We start from the raw sequence: 23,890 nt of genomic DNA, 5'->3' as shown, positions 1-23,890 counted from the left end.
ATGCTGCCAAGATCTCAATGAGCTTGTTGGCTTGTTGGCTCCTGCTCTACAAAACCCAACTTGAAAAAGAAAGCCATAGACTCGGTGTTGCACATTGCTGACACTTTAATAAGAGCTTTTTGATATAATGGTTTAGAGCAGGATTAATATAACTACTCAAAGTTTTCTTTCTTTCCTGAAGACCATTCATTCTTCATTCTTAAACAACATGATTAAAGGTGGACAGCAAGTGGCTTCTAAATTACAATTGAAGTAAAAGAAACAAAACTTATGTCTGTTAGTCAGAATTAAACTATATGCTGTTTCTAGGAATAAAGATAGAAAAGGAATTAGCACAGAATTTTTAGTGAACTATTTGTTCACATCTTCAAATAAATTTTTTGTCCACAATTGCAATAACCCAAAAATAACCCATATCTCACTGAGAAAACAATGTCAAGATAATTTGTAAAAATTACACAGCAATAGAAATTAATATTCAGAAATGCACTGAAAATGTGCTAAGGGATAATTTTGTGATTGCTGTTTGATATGAGACACCAATATTAAAAAATACTAGAAATCTTTAAAGAAATTTAATTAAATAATGCACTGTTTATCTTTAAAACATTGGTAAAAGATAGTACTAGAAGTAGACAACCTCTACATAACTGAAAGCTGTACTTTGAAAAAACATTTATCTATTAATTCTTACCCTTTCCATTTCTAGACATACAAGAGACCATAGTTAGTTCAGACACTCATACTTCACACAGCATTCTTGTTCAAGAGGGTCACAGAGAATTCAGCATATTCTTCTGAAGACTAGATATTACTTGGAAGCACAATTAGGAAAAAATATTTCTGATTTGCATAAGGTGATTATAGAAATATTTACACAAGACTTCAGTATTTTACATTAAAAAATATCTCTAATGGGCTTTAGCTATATTGCATAGGCTTCCTAAATGTAGAGAGTCATACATATTTAAAATATTTTATTTTTTATGTAAATAGGTGGTTAGCAAAATGAAAAGAATCTTGCCAGTAGTTTAGTGAATTTCTGCACAAATTTTCCAGATATAAAAGAGTACAATTTTGTATATTAGTCCATATGTTTTTTATCTGAAGAATGGTTCCAGAAACCATGCTTACAGTTTGTATGCAATGTATAGAAGAGACTAATCCCACTGCAGTCAATGCAATTTTAGTGATACTTAAGATAATAAAAGCTACAGGATGGAGTAAAAATATCAATACTTTGGTATTGTGGGGAGAGCATCTGGCACACTCAGTTACTTCAGAAAAAACTTGAAGCTATAGGAAGGGACCCTTTCTCCAGGTAGCCTTGGATTTGGTTATGACTCCTGGGGATTACTGGTCATTACTCCTGGTATTAGTGGCTTTTGCATTGACTCAGAGGGCACTGCAGGTTGTCTTTTACAGTGCACGTAGTTGTATTTCTGAAAGAGTATTTTTAAAAGTCTTTTCCTGATACCAGATTCAGAAATTTGTCATCCAGTTCTTCTGGTGTGAGTTAGTCTGGATAAGCAACTGGAAGTTTCTGAAAGTTCCATTTTATAGAGTGGGAGGTTCACAGTCAATGCTTAAACTTGTTACTAACCTATCCATCAAAGCTGAAGAAGCAAAATTTGAGGGAAAACTACAGATTTGGTTGTCTAGTAAAAAACTCTAGTGCCTCTGTATAACTCTACTGTATTTACACTGAAGCAACATTGCATACGCTATGGTTACTATACATATGATACAGAAGTAAAATGAGATAGGTACTGTATTATCAGTATTTTGTTCCTTCAGATCATATTCTAAGTCACGTTTTAGAATAAGAGAGTTCAGTAGAGCTGGTTTTGTGGGAAAATAAAAGCCAGATTTAATTAAGATTATAGAATCATAAAGACTTTTTCAATTAACACATCAAATAAACTTTCAAAATATCAATGCAAAATACATTGACATATGAAGTAACAATTCACCACATTGCTTATTAGCAAATTTGTATTGCTCCCAAGTGCTTTTTTCTTTTTATGAAAGACTTCAGCTACCAGTGTCAGCGGTACAATACTTGCTATTGCCTCCCCACGTCACAAAGCTTTTAAGACTTTATTTTCTTGTTGGTAGTAGAAAAGAGAACTGGTACAGTATGTTATAGTGCTCTTAATGTAACCTGACTTGGAAACTTAATGGCAGTCATATTTTGGCACAAAAATCTGCCTAAGAGCTCCTGATTGTCACTGAAGTCCTTTTAGATAGAAGTTAAGCTGTAGTGGTAATGGAGAAAAGATGAAGCCAACATCTTCCTGGGTGACACTGTCGATGTGGCAGCGCCGGCTGCGACAAATTGCTGGTCACGCTCTTCACCATGAGAGTAACAGCATGGCAGGCCCTGGCAGAGTGTTTGTTTTACTGAGAACTTCAGAAAGTGATGAAGATGTATTGTATTTATATGATTACTATTTATGACTGTTGCTGGTGTTGGGAGAAATGATTGAAAGTGCCATTTGGTAGCTCTCATTGAATGACTTGCAAGTAAAGTGATGCATTTGAAAGTGCTTATTTAGTCTTGAGTTGACTCATTATTTATTACATTCTTTTCCTGTCTTGTCAGTGAGGGGCTATTAACCCAAATCTACTTATTGTTGGACATCACTCAGCGGTACAGTATTTTAACACTTTTTTTATATGGCATTAGTCATGATGATACTATATATGCACGAGGATCCCCTCTCACTGCTCCACTTGGTCATCAGTTCTGTCTCCAAAAACTTTAGTACTGGTTTGTACACTTGTAGTGGTAGGTGGAGAGAAAGAAATCCATTTCAATCTAACTTCAACTTTCCCTTCACTGACAAAGTTCTGCATTTGACCTTGAATCAGGGCACCCTTCAGAGATCCTCACACAAATAGGAATTCCTGAAACTTCTAGTGCTATTTCCTAGTTATAAATAATAACAATATTCTTGGTGACAGGGGTGGCAGCTAATTAGTGTTGTTGCAGGTGGCAATTTTTGATGGGAAGGTGCACTGGCAGAGGCCTTACTGACTGGAGTACTGCACAGTGCTGTACTTTGTCACTCTTCTCCGGGAGGTGCCAGGGGATGCTGTGCCAATCGCCTGGCCAAGGTGACAGTCAGCACTAAGCATCTGACCTGCACTGCCCAGGCCTCCCAGATTTGCTCCACCTAGGCTTGTCCCCCCCAGGCTGCTCATCCCAGACCCTGACACTACCCTCTCAGTGACCACCACGTTGTGGGCATTCGATAACTCCGAGGGAATATTTATTAAGCTGCCTGGCATGCCAGAGGCAGGCCTGAACACCCTTTCTGTCACCACCACATTTGACCCATCTACCAAATCGGGAATGCTCAGAGAGGTTGGGAGCCTAGAGTTAGGTGCAATAACTCTTTCTGTGACGATAACATTGGACCCATCTGCGAGATCTGGGATATCTAACATGCCACGCAAATCAGAGGCAGATGCAGGACCAACAACCCTTTCTGTTACAACAACGTTGGATGCTCTCAGAGGGTCAACACAAAGAGAGGGGGAGCCAGAGGTGTAGGTCTCAGTCACCGTCATGTTGCCGTGAAGCAAGGGATCTGGCATTGGCCTCTGGGTTTGTATGGTTGACCCAGATGTGTAGGTGTTTTCAGTAACAACCGTTGTGGTGCCAACTGGAGGAGGCATGGGTGCACTTCCATTGACAATGATGGTGGTTCCAGGTGGTGGGAGGTTTAGATCACTTTCAGGATTGGGAAAGGTGATGTTAACTCCTGACCAGGGTGGGTTGACATCAGGGAAAGGTTCAATTTCTTTGCCCAGACAGATCTCTGCCAGCGTCTTAAATTTTGGTCCTAATGTATCCAAATATGTTTCATCTATGTCTTCTCCAATAAAGCTGCAGCAACCCACAGAGCCAACAGGGGTACCAACTCCTTCATGATCATATATTAATAGGCAGTCATTTGCTGGCCGACCTTCATCTTCATCTGCATACACAAATGCTTTCTGTAGATGGCAAAATCAGAAAAAAAGTAGAATTGAGTGACTTCCCATCAGGTTTTTAACCATGAAGACTCATGTAAGGGTGAAAGTAAGTAAGGGTGCCTCAACCGCAGTGAGGCCCAGCTGAAAAACAGGGCATCAGCTGGGCAAATTACATCATCAACATTTTTGTGACCTTGAAATAAGTTTTATTCATATGTTACTGACATTTTATTCTTGTTTCTGCAAACACTTAGCATCTCGAATTTGGTCTGCTCTCAGTGGGTCTGACTGTGGGGTGAAGGGAGAGAGCAAACAGGATGGGTGAATGAATGTACTCTTTGAGTAGCAACGTCCAGATGAAGTGGTAGGAAGAGGAGTGAAGCAGGATGGCGAGGGGAGCAGTGGAGAGGCCAGGACAGAGGGCATGGCCCAGAAGGTTGGTCACAGTGCGAAAGGCTTGGGAATCTGTTTTGAGCAGGATGTAGATCACTGATTTGTGATGGCCTTGGGGATGGTAAGGGGGTCAGCGCAGAGTGATTGGTCAGGAAAGAGGAGAATTTAAAGTGAGTGAGAGGTGACATTGGAGGAAGCAGTGAAGGACAGAGGGGGAGGCTCAGGAGGAAAAGGCAGAGCATTGGAGATTGAGATGGTCAGCAGGAGTGGTAATCTCTGAGGCCCCGTGTCTGGCAGACAGGTAATACATAGGCAGTGTGACAGAAGTCCATGCTCAGGACTTCAGGACTGCTCTGTTCTCTCCTCCACTGAATCTTGTTTAGATTTTAAAATACAGCAATCCTTATATATGAATTGATACTTTGGTGACATATGCAATTATAGTATTCATGCCTCACAACTCATGCTAATTATGAAACGACATCCCACTAATCTTAATCATGTAACTCCACATAATTTTTTCATTCCATATGTAAAGCCTAATTAATATGTAACCAATTACAAAACTGCATATTTGTGTCACTTGCAGTTTACAAGTCTTTTCGGGAACAGAAATGGCAATAAAGATAAGGCAGGAAGTGAACTGGTATTCACGGTTCTTTAAGGGTCAAAGTCACTTCATTCAACAAGCTGTACAGGAAGTACATGTGAACAAATTCACAAAGTTATTGTCTATATATGCACTGAAAAAGATGGCAAATATATACATTTGGTTGTCACTTAGGAAGCTGAAATAATTTAATTGCTCGCTATCCATAACTGCACTGTGTCCATCAGTTTTACAAAAAGCGTATTGAGCAATCAAAACTACTATGCCAGCAGCTAGTATCTACTACTAGTGTTGCAGTTTTTCCTACTAGTACAGTCAGCTTTGTTCTCACACCAGTCTTATATCATGGAAGTTTCAATTTGAGTGGAGTTATTGTGGATTTCCACTATGTAACCTGGGGAAGAGTATCTAAGTGTAGGCTCACAGAATGCAAGGAAGATCAGGGATTTACCTCAGAGAAGTAGTTATCTAGGAATGCCATGTTCACCCCTCCTTCTCGGTACTCTTTTATTGTTCCTCCAATTGATCCTTTTACTTCTCCTGTTCCAGAAATTCCTCCAGCTGTTCCATAACCAGTACCAGTGCCATAGCCAACTCCTGTAGTTTCTTCAACACCAGAAGCTACTCCTCCTCCTCCTCCATATGTGTTTGTATATATATCTGAAAGCAGAAAAAGAGAAACATCCTTCCTGTGCTCTGCAAAAATTTGCACAGGATTTGCCATTTGTTCTTACAAATGGGACACTGACACTACTGAGTTTCTAAAGGTATTGTAGACTAATTTCAGTCACAGATCCATTCACATGTGCAAAACTCTGAAACTGCAATAAATATTATGTGCACATTAATAGACATATAAGACCTTGATTTTTAGTCTTGAGGCTAGGCTGCATGTGCATATGTGCTTTAGGAAATCTATGGTTTACTTGTGTAATTGGCTGAAGAAATTCCTGTCTGGTGTACATATATGCTGTCATGGGATTTGCAGTAGAAAATCAGATCATGCTTATGGATACTTATGCAAATACATAATGTATATTTATGATCACTTCAGGGTTAGCATTGTTTTGCTTTAAACTCGTTTCTAAAAAAATAGCTTTGTAACTCCTTTCACATTTTCTATTCATTAGATTGTAAGGGAGATTTGGGAGAAAACAACTGATCATAATAATCACCAGTGCTCATAATGCAGAATGAAAATGATCTTTACTATAAAGGGTAAAGTCACACAAGATTTTATCTTCTCCAGATTTTTTCATATATGATAACAAAGAATGAGTGACCTTAAATATCAGCATGCAATATGATAAGAAAATTGCATGCAGTAGTCTTGACTATGTGGACATTAAGAAACATAAGCTAACTTACTTTTTTTTTTTTTTCATTTAATCTCATTAGTTTATAGAATTTGAACAAGAGGCTTTCACCATAATATGACAGAACAGTTGATACAAAGTAAATACATCTTAAAATTTTAAATTTTCATGGCAGCAGAACTTCCCTGAGAATGAAGACTCTTAATTCATATTTGTGCCCCAAAATGCTCTCATTTGATTTTACCTTAAGGATGAGAACATTTTTTAATAATCAACAGTAATCACTGAAGCTCTGTCTTGCAGAGTGACATTTTTTCCTGTCAGACGATAGAGAAAATGGATTTGTGCCAGCAACCTTCCTTCCTGTTTTGGAGTAAGGAATGGGGAAAGAGAGAAAGTGGCACTGCAGAGCTTGATTTATTCTCTCTTGCCATCAAATTATTGGGATAACCTTACCTCAGAAGCATAAATTCACTGTGCTATGTATCAGCTTTTTGTCTAGGCTAGTGCACAAACTGTCAGTAACTAAATGGCTATGTGACTGGTCCTTTTCCCCCTTGTGGGAAGTGGAGCCTGGAAAGATAGCTTTATGATGGTTTACAAATAAAATTGTAGGATCTGCTTACCAGAGGGTTCACAAAAATCACCTCCCGGAGCTGTTGTTGGGCCAAGAATGTGTGAGACATCCTGGAAAACAACATTTTGACTCCTTAAATTATAACTTTGAAATTCACATATGAAGACCCAGACTTTGTAAATCATGTTAAGGAACTAGCAGTCTAAAATGTTAATGATAGTTATTAATTACCATCTCCATAAAAACAAACAAACAAAAACTCACAACACCCCCAAAAGACACCCTATCTGAATTTTTTTCATTGTCAAGTTAAAAGGGAAGATTGTGTCAGCTTCTCCCACTTTGCAATGAAAAAGCAGGCTAGTTACTGTGTTTCAGCTGAGGGACTAGTAACACAAAACTGTTGGGCTAAACTAACTGAGCATAACTTAAACCACACAAACTCCAACTGCAAATGTTTATTAAGAATCACCTTTCATGTCTGCCTGGGAACAGTTGACAATGCCAGGCTTTTTTTTAGCTGACGAGACAATACTACTATCACTTGCGTGATTCAAGTCAAATGAAGTATTTTCTGTAAATAGGTTTTACTGCAAGTTTTAGAAACGTGGGGTGTACTGACCCTGTCCTCAGGCTGTGCACCTTCTATTCCCCATGGATGAATTGCCCCTTCTGTGCATTCAGGAACAGGTTCAAATCCAGTTCCAACTCCACCTGCAGCACCAGGTCCACAGCCACAACAGTCGCTCATTGACATCAAAATTGGAATCACTTAAGAGGAAAGAAACAGGAAACAGGGATTTAGGACATCTCTTCCTCCAGGAATAGCTGCTTTTCCCAGAGGGCAGGTGCTCAAGTACTTTTGAAACTATGTGTTTTAAAATGTTTTAAACCAAGGAGCTGGCAAGTGTAGCTTTAAAAATCATTAGCTGCTTTTGGAAATGTATGTATTTGGAAATTCAGAATCATTTGTACCTTTAGTTATAGCAGAGCAAAGCAGGGGTGGAGTAGGGCTGTTACTCCAAATTCATGCCTATACACCTGGGAACAAACTTTGATCTATCTCAGTTGAATGAATATAAGTTGCATATGAAAATAGAACAAACAGAACCAGTCTTGCTACATATAGCATTTGGTGGAATTCATTCTTGATATGTAAGCATACATTTGTCTCTTCAGATGTAGTAATTGAAAAGAAATACACATTAGTAATAATAGACATGAGAATCAGTGGAGGGATATTCACCTGGCCATAGTGATCTTTGGCTAAGCCTCCATTCCCATTTTCAGATCACATATATATAATACCTGATTTGAAAAAACAGTAGAGGCAAATCCCAAACCCCAGTTTTAACAATTGAATACACAGAGTGACTCAGCTTTCCCAGTGTGTTGTATTATGCTTAGTTGTTCCATGGACTCAGTGTTGAAAAGTACTAAATGCTTTAAACAACAACATTGAAAACATCAGTCGTTTTAGCAAGGCACTGTAATACTAATTCTCACTGTCTTTAGGTCCTTAACCTAGATGACTAAGTTAGTAACATTGTACCACTGCAGAGGGAACACAGAGGGACAGTTGCCTGCACCAGACTAAGGAGAGCGTCTAAAACTCAGTTTAACAGCGAAGTGAACTGAAGTTGGAAAGGGCTATACAGTGTACAAAGCGCTACCTCACACTGCACAACTAAGGATATATTTAGTCCAGACTACTAACTAGGAAAGAATTCCAAAGGCAGAAATGCTGACTGTCCTATAATATTAACCATCTGAGAACTACAAAGAAAACAGGCTTTTGTAGCTTCAAAACTCAGTGTTCATTGATTCCTGCTAGTCAAAGATCAAAACCCAATACAAATTCCCCTCTTCAATCAGTGGAAAAAGTTGTTTCCTCTGGTTTTGTAGTCAGTACTTATGTATTAGGAAATGTTAAGACTTTGATTGCTTGATGCCCAGGCCGTAAAGGAAAGATGATCACGATTGTCATGGTCTGAGAAGTAATTGCTTGCATAAAGTCTAACTCGACTAATTCTTATCCCTGAAACTCACGTTTCTTAAAAAATACTATAACATAAGAAGAAACCATCTGTTTTGATACTGTTGTTGCAAATGCTACTTCTTTCTATTTAATGTAATATTTGGCAGCAATAGCCAAAAGGTTAAAAATGTAAGACAATTATATTTATTGCTCTATTTACTGAAATCTGTTTTTGAGTTCAAAGGAAACTTACTCTTTACATCTTTTCATACCCAGTTTGGAGCTGATACTTGTCCGTTTCTTTTAGTAATGTAACAGAAATACAAATTGCAAAGTGTAGGTGACAGGGATCTCTTGCCTGGAATCTTCTGAATCTTCTCCTAAACACTTTTACCCTGACTGATTGTCTGAGAACTGGATTACACCTTAGGAACAAAGCCCTGAATCTTAGGAAGGAAACAGTTCTTTCAAAATGAAATATATACAAAAATATGTAGAATATAAAATATATAGAAATTCTTATAATTTAAAAGACAATTTTTCCTGTGTCAAATGGCCCATGGGAGCCAAGAGGTTAACAACCAACCAGAAAAATCACCTTATTTTAGAATTTTAAAATGCACTTTTTAGAAAATTAATAAAATGGTTTTCTTAATTTTATACTTACGAACAAATATTAATCCACCAAGAAACATCAGACCAATGGCAGAGCCGCTTAGTGTGGTAGCAGATGTGGTATCTCTGCCGTAATATCCGTTTCCATTATAATCACCAGTGACTCCTGTATAGTCTCCACTATCAGTATATGCATCAGTGTAAGTCGGCCACTCTGTGCGGTCATCGAGTGGTCTTTCTCCAGGCTCATCAGGACCACCACCTCCTTCCTGACCTCCCCCACCACCAGCACCACCAGTGCCGCCGCCACCCATGCTGCCATCACCACCAGCGCTGCCACCACCACCAGCGCTGCCTCCACCACCAGTGCCACCACCAGTGCCACCACCAGTGCCACCACCAGTGCCGCCACCACCAGCGCTGCCACCACCAATGATAATTATTTTTGTCGCCCCACTGGTGCAGTAGTTACGACTATCGCACTGACAAGCTTGCACAGGAATTACATGTGGTTTAAGGCAGCGTCGGCCTTGGCTATCTCTTACACTGATATAGATCCTATACAGGTAAAAATCAAAGCTCTGACTCACTAGTTCTGCAGAGGAAGCTTTGGAGAAAAAAAAAAAAAAAGGAGAAACATATTTAGATTAAGGTATTACTATAAATACCATGCAGATCTATGCTTTTTTTGTGAGTAATGTTCATAGAACAGAATGAAGACTAAATGTTGCCAGTCTAAGATCTTCAGTTACTTATATTTCTACAGTCCTTATTCAAAGTTGAAACTTATGATATTCGTCTATGCCAGCATTTTTCTGAGACAGATCAGTCTAGTCATCTCTTTTTAACCTGAGAAATATAAAAGGGGCAAATGCACTTATACCTACAGCATTTTTTCCCCGTTTTTCATTTGCACAAGTGTAAACATAAAAAAGTTTTATGTTTTTTTTTTCTTCTGTCACAAGGAATTTACATGTGTTTTTCAGTGGTTTTGAAATAAAATTACACATTTCCTCCTGTTTAGGACAAATAGGAGACACAAGAATAGTTGTAAATGTGGTATTTACCATTTAACATAGCCTTCTATGCATACAGTAAGTTATGCAAATTCTGACATTTAGTAATGAATGATTAATTCATTAGTCTGTCATGTCCTACTGGTTGAAACTGGAAAAGCTCCACTGAGCACTAGCTAAAATGTTTTTCTTAGAGAAATAAGTAAGTATAATTTGTACAATAAATTGCATAAGCTGTAATCTTTATTTGCCATTTTCATATGCCTCTCATATAAGTGAAGCTCTGCTAACTAATAACTTCATACTCTAATAAATCAACTTAAGAGTTTTGTCATATGCTTTGAATTTTTTAGATGTAGAAATAAAAAGGTATCAAGCTGTTCTTTTTTAGTTATCACATTACATTTAAACTAATACAGGTGCTTATCATAGCCACACTCAAGTAAAGTACAGTTTTGCTGCTCTATTTTTATCAGTATGGTTTTAATTTTCTTTAAAAGATGATAACTAGATTAGACACATGTAATGATTCTGATTCTAGTTCTAATGTGGTATATATATATATACACATATATATATGCACATATACATATATATGCAAGTTCAGAGCAACTTCTTGAATTTGTATGAGCATAAAATCACATTTCAGTAAGATTATAATTGTTTCTAATAACTGTTTTATTTTTAACTGGAAGGTTATTCTAATCTGTTATCTTAGATAAGAGCTTATTGCTATGGTTTATTCTGTTATAAAATGCAGGTTAATTTACCATTTATTGATCTGATAATCCATGTAGTTTGAGGTTCACCGTGTATGCTGAATGTAAAGGGGGCACCATACTGACTACCATCCATAGACTTTGCTGTGATAACCACTGATGGGGAATGCATACATACTTTCCTTAATTCAGTATTAATAGTTGGGCAATTGTCATTGATGTCTTGCATTGAAAGCACAATAGTGCCAGTAGCAGTATATCGAGGAGCCCCTGTAAAAAGAAGGCATTTGTGGTCAGGAGGGAATATGGATACCATAAATAATGCAGTTCATGTGGGGAAACTAGAAACAGGAAAAGAACAGTGAGAGAAACTGGAACAAAGAGTTTCAGAAAATTTAATGTCTTTTCTTACCTCTGGTGATAGCCAGAACCTCTGCTTTGTACTGTCCATTAATTACATAGACTGATTCCCAGTCAACAACTTTGTTCAGTGTGATTTCACCAGTATTTTGGTTGATTCTGAACCAAGCACCTGGATCACGTCCTATGCTGTACCTGTATTTGGTAAAGTAAAAACACTCAGCATTATGTTATAAATATACATATTACATATCAATTTTGCAAATATTTGTCACTTTTGAATTTTTTTCTCTAAGCAGTGCTAGGTCCTGTTGCGTTTCACCTTGTTCAAGCAAAATTCCTGTAGGCTTCAAAAGATGCAGACTAGGAAAATAATTAGGAACAAAGTAAAGGCTTAAAATTCCATTGTATTTCAAAAGCAGTATCTTAAACTAAAATTAAAATATATCAGGACCCTGTAAACCTTTACTAGAACCCTTACTGATATCAGTAGTTAAACACACAGCTTTTTCTATATCGTTCTACAGTTGTATTTGCTAACATGGTTCTCTGGTTTATGAAAAATTTTCAAACCTTTGTAAATTGGATATATTTATTTCTAGATATATTAAAAAGCAAATTATGGTCCCATTAATGATCATTAAGTTCAGCAGAAAAACGTTGTTTGTTTTTTTTTAATTGTAGAATAAGCTGGTAGTATCCTTTTCTATTCTGATAGTACAATATCACCCACTATTGGAGTCTTCTACTTGCTCCCTTAGAGGTGCTTACAGATTCCCTATTTGTAGCAACTTTTCAAGACTTAGGCTAGAAAAAGAGTCTATTCTGATTTATTTAAGTTACAGCCTGCTAGAAAAAAAAAGTATTTTCTATCTCATTTTTCTTGTGCACAAGGCTAAGGAAAGTAGATTAGGAAACAAAACCAATCATAGCATAACATTGGGCTGAGGAATATACTATTCTATTGCTATCATTCTGTTGCTAATCTACTAATACATTTAAATTGTTTTTTAATGCACTTTTTAAAAGACCTATTCTTCATTCTATTGAATTCTCAATTAAAAGAACTATTCCAACCAGGCAGTTAAGCAGAGGAGAGCTTACACAACATTTGATGCAATAGCTCCAGTGTCCTCATCGATGGCTGTGTATGTTCCCACAACATAATTTGCTCTGGTGCTTCCTGGTATGGAAAACACAACTGAAGTTGGATGAAATCTTGGTGGTTCAATCACATTTTTTACTTGTATTGTGAGCGGTGTTCCAGATATTCTGTAGTCTTGTGCAACAGAGTGGTGGAAGGCAGCTACATTTCTGACACCAATAGTCAGTGAGTGAGTTGAGATATGTTCATAATTCAGTTCCTAAAAGATAAACCACAGAGAACTAGAAAATAAATAAAAGTTCCTTTAATTTTATTTAAATATTATCTGTTTCAAATATTTGAGTGACATCATTTTTACTGCTCATTTAATTGTTTTAACAATTAATTGAAACTATTTTGTTATTGCAACAGTTGAATCACAATATTTATCCATACCTTAATTACTCTAAGGATTCCTTGATTTGTAGCCCGATCTGTAATAATTTCAAAGCAGTTATCTTCATTACCGGATATAAAGAAAAACTCTGCTAACCAATTGTCTGTAAACTCTTCGTCAGCATCCAGAGCTTGTATTCGTAGCAGTTCTGAACTGAGTGAATTTTCTGAAATACTTGCTGAAAACTGGAATGACAGATGAAGAGCTGTTAGCAAACACTGAGATATGTGATGTGATGAAAACACAGTTCACTGAAGAGATTCTTTTGAAGGATGTCCTGCCCACAGTCCATACCATTTTATTAAAAATCATGTGTTTGGGTAAATTGTGATTCTGGTTGCAGCTCTGAAGAGCTGTATCACCTCAAGTGTTTGCAGAGGCAGCTCAGAGGAAATAGATCTGTGCTTTCTATAAGAAAAGACTGCACAAAGTTTGGGTTATTCTACGTAACCTGGCCATATTGCTCACGTCTGGGCACCTGAATGACCTGAATACAGAGAAGTCAGTGTCAGAATTGCCTTCTCTCAATACAAAAATAATCTACACGTATTAGAATTGGTGTGAAAGCAATGGATTGGATTTTGAGCACACTTCAAGGACACAATCCCAGCGGAACATTCAAATGTGAAAATGCTTTATGGGTTAGCAAGGACTGTGTTACCAACTCAGTTTTTGACTGCGGTTTTAAAACAGTGGTGTTGCCTTTGGTATTAAAAACTTACGGAGCTTTGAGCAAGAGTTGGGAAGTTGTCATTGACATCAATAACTTTAACATTGCAACTGCAAAGGGATGATATTCCATCTACAGCTCCATCCCGGTCAGATGCCTTCACAACAAGACTGTAGCTACTATGTTGCTGTCATAGAAAGAGAAATGAGTGTGTTAGAAGGACCACCTGTACATCTTAAACATTGTAGATACTCATGTCTTGTCCCTATTTCCTCATGCTGGAATTTGCCTTAGACATTTTATTTTAACATAAAGAAAAAAATACATTTCTCCCTTAGTTTTTGTAAAAAACCCAATATTTTTCCTTTTTTCTACCCCCCTTCCCCCAGCACCCCACTCCTACCTCCACACACACTTTAGAACACATATACACCACAACATCAATTTATTGAAGTTTGGAAAGGAAAATGTTACCTCTCTGTCAAGATAATTTGCAATATGGAGTTCTCCAGTATATTTATTCATAATGAACATGGGTGGACCTGAAGGTTCCTGACTCTCTATCTTGAAGGCAATTTTTGAATTCAAGTGATTAGGCTCATCTGCATCTGTTGCAATTATTTTCATCACCAGTGTGTCTAAAAATAATATAAATAAATAATTAAACCCCAATAAACAAAAAAACCCTGTTTTGTTCCTGCAAACAACTCATCAAGACAATGCTAAAATTTGGTGTATAAGAATGATATGATGCTAGCTATTCACTGACATCTACACAGAAAAACAAAAGTTTAATTTTGAGGTACTGATTCTACCTGAGTATTAATTACTTTAAAATGCATTAAAAATTAAGGTCAGATGGAGCAATCCAGATTTTCACTGAACTTCTTTAAGTCACCATTGGGAGTATGTAAAAAAAGGAAAGTACTGAGATTGTAGATATTCATATAAGTAATCTCCATAATTTTAAATTAGAATGTCTAGAAAGTAGAAAATAAGAGTTAGGCACCATTGCCTCAGTGCTATTTATATATCAAATGTTGATTGCTGTACTTTTGGTAAAAAATAACCATTTTAGTGGTTTGAGTAAAGCTTTATTTAGTAATATTGTTCTGCAACTGCAATATTCATGCTACAAATACAAACATTTAAAATAGAAAAAATGGGGAAAACTGCATTTTATAAAGGAAATAAGTGTAGGTGTAATGTTAATTATATTTTTTTTAACAAGAAGGAATGAACCGATTTATTTTAAATTTACATATCTGAAAGTTTTTGCGTGATGATATAGCCAGAAACTGGAACATTCAGCATTTGTGTGTGGGAGAAAAGGGGAAAGGGAGCATCGCTGCTTAATTTTGGGCAACGAGCTGTAATAGCATGTGGAGGAGCATCCACCACTCCTTCCTCTACAGTAGCCCTGGCCAATAGATGTCATTGCCTAAGAAAGTGTAGAATGAGCACCCTAGGTTTATAGTAACTGTATTCTGGGAGCTTCACTAGCTATAATAGGCATTACATAGTTACTTACTGTCCATACTACTTTCTTCAATAGATCCTGTAAATACAGTTTGTGCAAATATAGGAGGATTATCATTTATATCCAGAACTCTGACTCGAAGTTCGAGAGGTTCTTCCAAATCTATACCCGTCACTGAGTGTTTGGCAAAGCAACGTATCTAGATAAAGAAATTTACTTATTTTAATATCAAAAGTAAAATAAGCCAAGTAGTAACAATATGAAAAATTATTTTGTCTCCTTCTGCTCTCCCGGTCCCACTCTGGATCCCTAATTATAAAGGCAAAAGTAAAAGGCAAGTACTTACAACAAACACTGGAGTTACTTCTCTATCCACTATTGATGTTATATTAATTTCTCCTGTTCTTGAATTAACAACAAATATTCCATAGGGAGGACGATCAATTCCAACTCCTGAGATGCTGTATGTAACTGGATTGTTTTCTTCACAATCTGAACGGATCTACAACAGTAGGCAAGAAGTATTTATGCCAGTTTACTGAGGACACATGCAGGGCTTTTTTTGCTATCATTAGTTCCTGCAAAAATTTCTAGATAATGTCAGTTTTTCAACCACTCAATGAAAGGTTCAGTTGACACAACTGATGGAAGGCTCTTCTACAAAACAGTCAGCCTAGAGATCTGTCTTCCCTTAAGTACTGCGCAGGCTTTCTATTTCTCTTATACCTTCTGCCAGGGAAGCAGAGAGAGAAACTTCAAAGAGTATCACACTGTGGCTGGACTTCAGTAAGGGTATGAACACGGTGAGAGCATAGGAATACATCTTCTTTGCTCTGTTACCCACGTAAGTCATGTACTACCCTTGAATTTCTGCTCAGGGGTTTGTCAGGGTGAGAAAGAAAAGAAAAAGATCACAATCTAGTACAAAGATGCTGCACATGAAGGGACTATGGTTGGATCTGTCAAGGAAGTAGACTGATGGCAATGTTCTGGGAAGCCTTTGGTCACTTCTCAGCAGCCATGAGGGTTCACTTTATGAAACTGTTTCAACAGAGCTGGAAATATTGCATCATCTTTCTTTTATTCTACATTCCTTGCTTTGACTACTCTAAGCAAATACACTTTTAAATGTCTCTGCTTTTATCAGCCTGTCTTTAGAAAAACTTCCTTGACAGTGAACACTTCTGTTTTTCTACTTACTCTGGCAATTGGATTCCTCTTAGAATTATCTTCTCCTTCTCTACAAGCTGCAGCAAATTTGATCCATTCACGTTTTTGTCTTCTGAAGGTTTTCCATCTTGCCATTCCATTTTCATCCCATTCTTTTACCTTTAACAGAGTTCCAGAATCATATGACCAGTAACCTTAATCCATTTTAAATTAATACAGACACTTAGAATTTTCAACAATAAGGAGAAAAGGGATTTTTATAGATCATGTGTTTTTTTAACATGCCTGCGCATTCCAAACTCTAAGACTGCATAATTTTACTTTAAAATTATTTCTGTGTATGAGATCTTAATTTAGGTTCAGGAGAACTTCTCTTGAGAGGGTGAGCAGGCTATTACCTGCAACTGTTTAATATTTAAATATGTTTTCAAACTTCAAGCTCAGAAATGTCTTTGTTCAGTATTTTCCATTTCATATTTGCATTGGTTACATTTCATTTGATCAGAAAATCAGTTTCTAAAGAAATATATATTACCTGTACATGAAATCCTGTGCTGAAATCCAAGAGTACCTGCAAGAACAGTAAGATTGGCAATAAGAATGCAGGGCAAAACATGGCAAGCAAAACCCAACTGTCATACTTTGCTATACTGCAGGACCGGAGTAGTACTTTTTCTCAAGTCTATTGCAATAGCCTATCTAGTCAGTAGTTACAGGATTTCCATAAATGACTTTGTCCATTTATTTTTTTCCATATCCATCACTTGAATTCCTTGGCAGCTTTTTTTTTTTTTTTTAATCCTCAAAATTAGTTCTGTCTTTCAAGGCAGAACTTTTCTGTCCTAATCAAAATACAGTTTTCCCACAGATTTTTAGGTTTTAATACCTCAACTGAAGAGATAAATGCTTGCAAGACCAGTAGTACTTAACTATGTGGTTTAACCAAAGAGAATGAATATGCTTTCTTGAAACTTTATGCTGAGGTTGAAGAGATTCTGCTGAAGATGGAAAGCCAATTGCAGTCATCAGGCTGATTTCTGTGGAATGCAGTGAGTTTTGATTTCAGGTCTAACTATGCAGCCAAAGTCTTGGGTAAATAAAGTGGCAGGATCAGACACAATATATAATTACTTTAAAATTAAAGTAACATAGAATTCTCAATTTCCTGATGAGCACAATTTAAAAGAAGGCACACTTTAATTAACCTTGTTCCTAAATAAGGGGTGAAAATGAAGTTCATTTGGTGAATGTATCTCTTCAGAGAATCTCTTTTGTGTTTAGGACCTGCCTCTGCTCTCTTTGGAAGATAAAGGGTGAAGAATTTGGGATTTGCAGGACTGGATGCTTGTTTCATTCATCAATGGGAGAAATAAAATATCCAAGTGACTCAAAAAGAGTTGCAGAGTGTTGTTTTTTTCTGAGCAAATGTGGTTAAAATTTGTAGTTAGCAATTTTACACTTTCCTTATAATTTCCCAGTACTGTTCAATAATCTTATTTTTGTCTGATATGTTTTATCTGGTGGGTTTTATGTCTGTTATACTCGGGTAAAATCTGTGACAATGTTTTTCTCTGTGCTAGCTTTACCTCATGGGACTTTCCTCACTTCATATTTATCACATTGTTCTGTCAAGCCTGGAACACAGGCACAAAGTTTTTCCACAAAGTACATGTTAGAACAACCTTTTACATGCAACAGGTTAATAAACAGCAGCTTCATCCTTCTTCCTCTCCCTTCCCCCTTCTCCCCATTTACTTTTATGCTGTAAGAAGTCCACCATCTGTCATTTAAAAGCAATGTCACCAATTATCTGATTTTGCCCAGAACATTCCCTGAGATCTTGGCACATAATTGCTACCCAAATCTGCTTCTAAATGAGGGAATTTAGACTGTGGATTTGCCCATGTGGAGTGCATATACCTTGAAATTTATAAGACTGTTAATGGAGTAAGAATTTATTTTCTTGTTTCTTTAAGGAAGATACTGACATAAGTAGTTAAAAAAAGTACTCTGCAGAAAAATCATTGCAATATGTTCATGCTGTGTTGGTCTTGGGGACTATTACTCATTTCAGAGAAGGGGCACTATCAGACTCCATTTAAACTGCAGAGTTTTTTCACCCCAGTGGGAGGAGCTCAGGCATGTCCGTTTATAATCCCCCTTGGAGCTTGGGATAAAGATGGGGGAGTGGAAGGGACAGATTACACCCTCGCTGGAGAACCTGAGTGGTGAAGTCAACCACAAATAGCACTGATTCAATGTCTCTTACCAGCCGATCCCCCCAGCAGAGCTGAGCCTCCTTTGGTGAATATGGTGAAATCTGCTCCACCCTTAGGCTGAAATCCCTTCTGGCATGCAAGCAATTGTCTCAACCCAAAAAAGCATGGGTATACACCTCTCAGTGCAATGTGAGTGAATCTTGTCTGCTGTCTGTATCCTGTAGCCTATTCTGTTATTGAACAGGGAAACTAATGTCTCGCATCCAGTGACTTCACTGTTCTACTTGTCAAGCCTAACTGAAAACTTGTGTTCAGTATTTCTGAAACAAGAATCATACCTATAAAGAATTATATTCTTTAAGGGCATGAATATTCATAAAACATTTGCTTTCAGTCTATAGAGAGTTCTCTTTTCAAGCAGTATAGACATTTTACACTGGAGTTTCATCCTTTTTTTCTGAATACCAAAAATGGAAACATCAAGAATATTTTAATCATTAATGCTGGGGACTGTAAATTTAAACCCTGTATTTCCACACTTGTCCCATGATAACTAGGGAAAAACCCATTCTGCTATGTGTTGCTAATAGGAGATCTTGAACAAACTCTTGATGGTTTTGAATGAGGAGTCCTTAGTACAGTTTCTGCTATTATTTGAAGGTTGATGTGATGAACTTGATGTCTGCATTTGTTATGTCTCTCTCAGGTACTGCCATGTTATAGGAAGGAGGGCAGGCAGGCACCAGAGAAAGCTGTCCAGTTCACCAGCTAAACCTCAATGATTCTGGAATGATATCTATCTGACTTGACCCAGGGATGGAGGCTCCTCTGCCTCCCAAGCTAATGTTTTTTGGTTTCTCACTATGACCAGTAGTTACAAGCACTGCGCCCCGTCCTTCTTGTCTATTTCTAATATCTCTCTGCAATGCAACCCCCTTTTTTGTAGTGCTACGTCCAGCAGAGAAGTATTGTCTCCTAGTGGCTAACTCCAGCATACTCCTGGGTAGTGGAAAATACTTCCCTTCTAAACTAGTATCCACGTACAGTACTTTCCACAGATTTGGTGAGTAATGATAATTAAAGCAGTAAGAGCCACTAGAATGTGTGGGAGACATCCTGAGGACCTTGGGGTAGGCAAGCTCATCAGAATGATGTCAAGATTTGCTTTGAGAAGCTGTGGAAAATTGGAAACTCTGTAGTGAAGTTAGAGGCTCGCTGCAAAAGCTGTTTCTGGTTTGGGTTGTCCTGCAGGCAGGACACATGCTTATGGTGACGTGTTTACATGCACACTGGTCTGTCTGGAAGTTTTTTAATTGTAATGATACAGAGCCTGAACCTTGTGCCCAAAATGATGCCTTAGAGTCACACCGGAGTTATTCTGGATTCATTGTGATGTAACTGGGAACAGAATTAGGCCCATAGGATGTGCATGGTTTTTTGCACCTTCAAAGCAATTTACAAACAAGAATTAACTAATCATTAATTGGCTGCCAAGCAATATTATACACAATTACAGAATCCTCCCTCCTCCACCTACTCAAATCTAAATGACTGAACACGCCTTTAACATCTTCCCAGGATTATTCATATTGGAACTGCTTCTCTCTTTGAAGTCAGCACCGGTATTGTTATTGGCCTGGATGGGAGGAGTGCTGAAAACTCACACATATTATATTAGTCATCAGGGTGCCATGGTAGCTGTGGTTATGTCAGCATTTTGGGACTTTTACATCTTTCTTACTCAGCCAGAGTTCTGATTAGTACAGGGTTGAAATAACGAACCCTTCCCTTTATTAATTCTGCATCTCCTTACAAAATTATGAACCATTGCATATGAAATAATTAGAAGCAGAGTTGAAACAGAAGACAAAATCTCATATTTAAACAGAAGTACTTTGATAACTTTTCAATCAGAACATGAAAATGCTTTTCTATTTTTCATTTTTGTAGGTCACTAATAAATGTACTTCTTCCAATGTAAAGGGGAAGTTTTTAGGATTATTTCTCCAGCATTTTGTTTTCTAAGTCTGTGGAAGTGTTTCTATTGCTTCCTGTTTTAGCAACTGATGTAAATATTTTATATTTCATCCAGGATAAAGAATCTATTGCTATTTCAGCAGAAGTCTGACAATGTTCATATCAGTCAGAAAAATACGTTAACAATTTTTATTTATTTTATTTTTGTTTATTCAAATAACGGATCACTTTAGGAAGGTTTTCACTGAGCTTGTTTCTGTTCTGCTGAGTGATATAGATACAATGAATTTCTGTACAGTAACTAAACTCAACCATTAGAAAAATAAGCCAAAAAATAACTTCAGTACAGGGTGTATGATATTATAATTCAAATCTGAGTTTTTCAGATTAGTTATGCTAAGTCTCCTCAAAAAATCTCCTCAATAAAACCCGAGTTCTAATATAACTTAGAGTGCTCTAGCTGCAAATGTTTGCTGAGGGGGTATTTTTACTTAGAAATGTAAAACTGCGGATTTAAGAACCTGATCTGAAGTGCTAATTCCTGCATGCAGCATTGCTTTAGTTTCTATTTCTACAACAAAATGATTTGGCAGAAGAGCCTGCAGGTTCCTGGCTACATCCTGACAGAAGTTTTGTATGCATATGCAAGGAGAGGATTTGGCCCCTTAATATTTTCATGTGCAATGAAGGTATGGGTTATGGGTAGGAGGAGTAACCATGGCCTAATAACTTGAGGGGGGGAGAAGTAGCATAGATAACACATGGGAAAATGTAGCCAGACAAAAGTGCATATAAGAGATGTGGTGAATTTAAAATTATTAGCTGTCACATGATAGCTGGCAGGAGAAGAGTCATACCTGATCAAACAAGTTATTTCCATAAAACGTGTCTGTGCAAGTATCACAAACAGAACTCCCTTACTCATGAGAATAACGCCTTTGAAGTCACGTGAGCAAGGGTTGCAGAATCAGTCCCACCAATGGTGAAATACATATAGAAAATTATTAGTTTCAGGACTGGTAAGTTTTCTTTTTTTTGGAAGTGTAATAATACTAAAATATGTATAACTCCACAGCAATTCTATTCAGTATGACTTATTAACAATATACTAACCACACACACCATTCAGACAGGTGATTTTAATGAAAGATTAATCAAGCTGAAAACCAAGACTGTTTCTCAGAGTACAGTAACATTTCTAATTTATTTCGTCTCTATAGTTTGTCCGTCAGCTTTCCAGAAAGTGCTAAAAGGTGTTATTGAGGTGTACAGGCCACCATGAACACTGCTGTGCAGAACACACATTAAGAAAAACAATTGTTTCCTCTGGGTAGTAAAAGTTCAAATATTTGATAGTCATCAAAGCATAATGGCAGTTTTCACAATTGCTCCTTTTTCCTGACCCAGCACATATTCTTCATCAGTCACAATTGTAATGATAATAGACTGAAAGAATGAAAATAGCTCCTGAGTTTTTGAGTGAAGTAAAACAGTAAAATATCTTATGAATGGACAGATCTTAGATTCACTACAGTCAACTTTTTTTTGAAACTCAGCATGTTAGGAGTGTGCATCACCCGGTAACCGCGTAAACTGAATAGTAGTAATGCTGCATGAAAATCCAGAAGTGTTAGTGCAATGTGAAACACGCCAATTTCAGAGACCTCTGCGTTGTGTTAAACAAGCAGGAGCTCATCTGAATCGTAACTTGCTTTGCCAAGTTTTGTCATTGTTTGCTTGGCAGCTGCCCTGTTTTGATTAGTTCTACTTTACTGACTGCAGAGCTGTCAGCTAAAATTAATGGAGTATCTTTTCAAAGTAAGTCTTAGGATTTAATATTCTATAACAAAAAACACTTTCTCCCCAACTATAATACTTCTAAAGGGATCAGTAATGAGAAGTATCCAAACATTTACACTAATACGTTGTGTAAAATGAAAGCCACATAAGGACATAACTAAAACAGAAATCCTATTCTTTTCAATCTTCAGGCCTTTAAACCTCTACCTGGTTTTAGAAGAGTAGCACAAATGAGTAGAAACAAACCAAACAAAAATCAGATTGCTGGAGTAGAAGATAAGTCTGGGTAATTTCTGTGCCTAGATAAACACACCATACAACTCTGCCACTTGACTATAGCCTCAACTTCCCTTTCACAGGGAGAAAAACAAGGCAAAAGAAAGAGTGACACTTTCGCTATGCCTTCCCTTGCCTGGCACATGGTGGCTCAGACATGAATGCACTACAAGACAGGAAGTCTTTGTAAAATGAAATAGTAAGCTGAATCTTGATATTTGCTCAGCTAAGCTCTGCACTAAATTTCATGGGTTTTTGCTTAAATATAGACATAGGAATTGGTCAGCTCTGAAGTGCTCTTGCTAATCGGTTTAGAAAAAGAGATTTGCTCTTCATATTCCCTCAATTGATTAAAAAAAGAAAGGAAGACATAGAACCAAAAAAAAAGACATAGAATCAAATAACATCCAGTCAAGTTACTAGTATTTTTTAAATGCTGTTTTTTATTAATAACTGTGACTCCTTAAATAGTAGCCACAGACAACACTGACCTGAAAAGTCATGCATTAAACACAGAAAGTTATATTCAACATCAACAGACTGCAGAAAGTCATAAACATATTAAAAATCTGTCAGCATTTAATGAAAAACTGAATTATTTGTATAGAACCCCTAGAAGCACAGTTTAAAATAAGCACAGCTTCATGTTCTATGCTAGATTTATCTACATTTTTCTGAAGGGGTCATTTACACTGTAAAATGCAGTGCTTTACTGAGGAAGATACAACTGGCATAATCACAGAGTTTACAGATACTGTTTTAAAATCTGACTTACCAATAAAAGGAACAGAAAAGCAGGCGTTTGGTGAGGGAGCCAATCCATAGCATCTGCCTTCTCGGATACAAGTCCAACTGAGTTATGGTTACAAGCCTGTTCCTTTTCCCCTCCCCCCACCCAACTCTGGTGTCTGTTTAAAAAGACACTCAGTAGATGTCCGTATACTCAGCCCTTCAAGGTGTCTCTGCCTCCCTCTGAGGGAAGCACTGAAGATGCTGTATAACCGAGTGTCTTTCCCCACCCCAAAAGCCTGGGCTGGTCTCACCTGAAATGCTTGACAACATCATTATTGCTTGCAGGTAAAAGCTAAGAGACACACCTTAATTCTTATTGCACTGAAACCCTTTGTTGGATACGAAAGGGTACATTTTAAAAACAGAAGGCAAGCTTCACTGGAAAGATACCGAGTGA

General features: G+C 37.2%; 1 protein-coding gene across 1 annotated transcript; it reads right to left on the bottom strand.

Moving 5' to 3' along the window:
* Window positions 1–3,033: 3,033 nt before the first annotated feature.
* Window positions 3,034–23,524, bottom strand: LOC127381775 (desmoglein-1-like). The gene is made up of 16 exons (XM_051612499.1): window positions 23,477–23,524; window positions 16,965–17,000; window positions 16,460–16,588; window positions 15,606–15,761; window positions 15,311–15,458; window positions 14,254–14,417; window positions 13,832–13,966; window positions 13,109–13,294; window positions 12,673–12,932; window positions 11,621–11,763; window positions 11,260–11,478; window positions 9,526–10,080; window positions 7,503–7,651; window positions 6,930–6,990; window positions 5,439–5,647; window positions 3,034–4,005 (listed from the first exon to the last, which is right to left on the bottom strand). The coding sequence occupies exons 1-16, from the start codon at window positions 23,522–23,524 to the stop codon at window positions 3,034–3,036; spliced, it is 3,570 nt and encodes a 1,189-aa protein (XP_051468459.1).
* Window positions 23,525–23,890: the final 366 nt, after the last annotated feature.

Source organism: Apus apus, chromosome 2 (assembly GCF_020740795.1).
Source record: "Apus apus isolate bApuApu2 chromosome 2, bApuApu2.pri.cur, whole genome shotgun sequence".
NCBI classification, from domain to species: domain Eukaryota; kingdom Metazoa; phylum Chordata; class Aves; order Apodiformes; family Apodidae; genus Apus; species Apus apus.
The sequence above is the reverse complement of the archived record's forward strand: the minus strand, read 5'-3'. Positions and strand labels throughout refer to the sequence as shown.

Coding starts and splice junctions, on each gene's coding strand:
- LOC127381775 (XM_051612499.1), bottom strand. CDS start 23,524: ATGGATTGGCTCCCTCACCAAACGCCTGCTTTTCTGTTCCTTTTATTG. Junction 15,459..15,605: donor AAGTAACTCCAGTGTTTGTT/GTAAGTACTTGC, acceptor TTCTTTATCTAG/ATACGTTGCTTTGCCAAACA. Junction 11,479..11,620: donor GGTTCTGGCTATCACCAGAG/GTAAGAAAAGAC, acceptor TTCTTTTTACAG/GGGCTCCTCGATATACTGCT.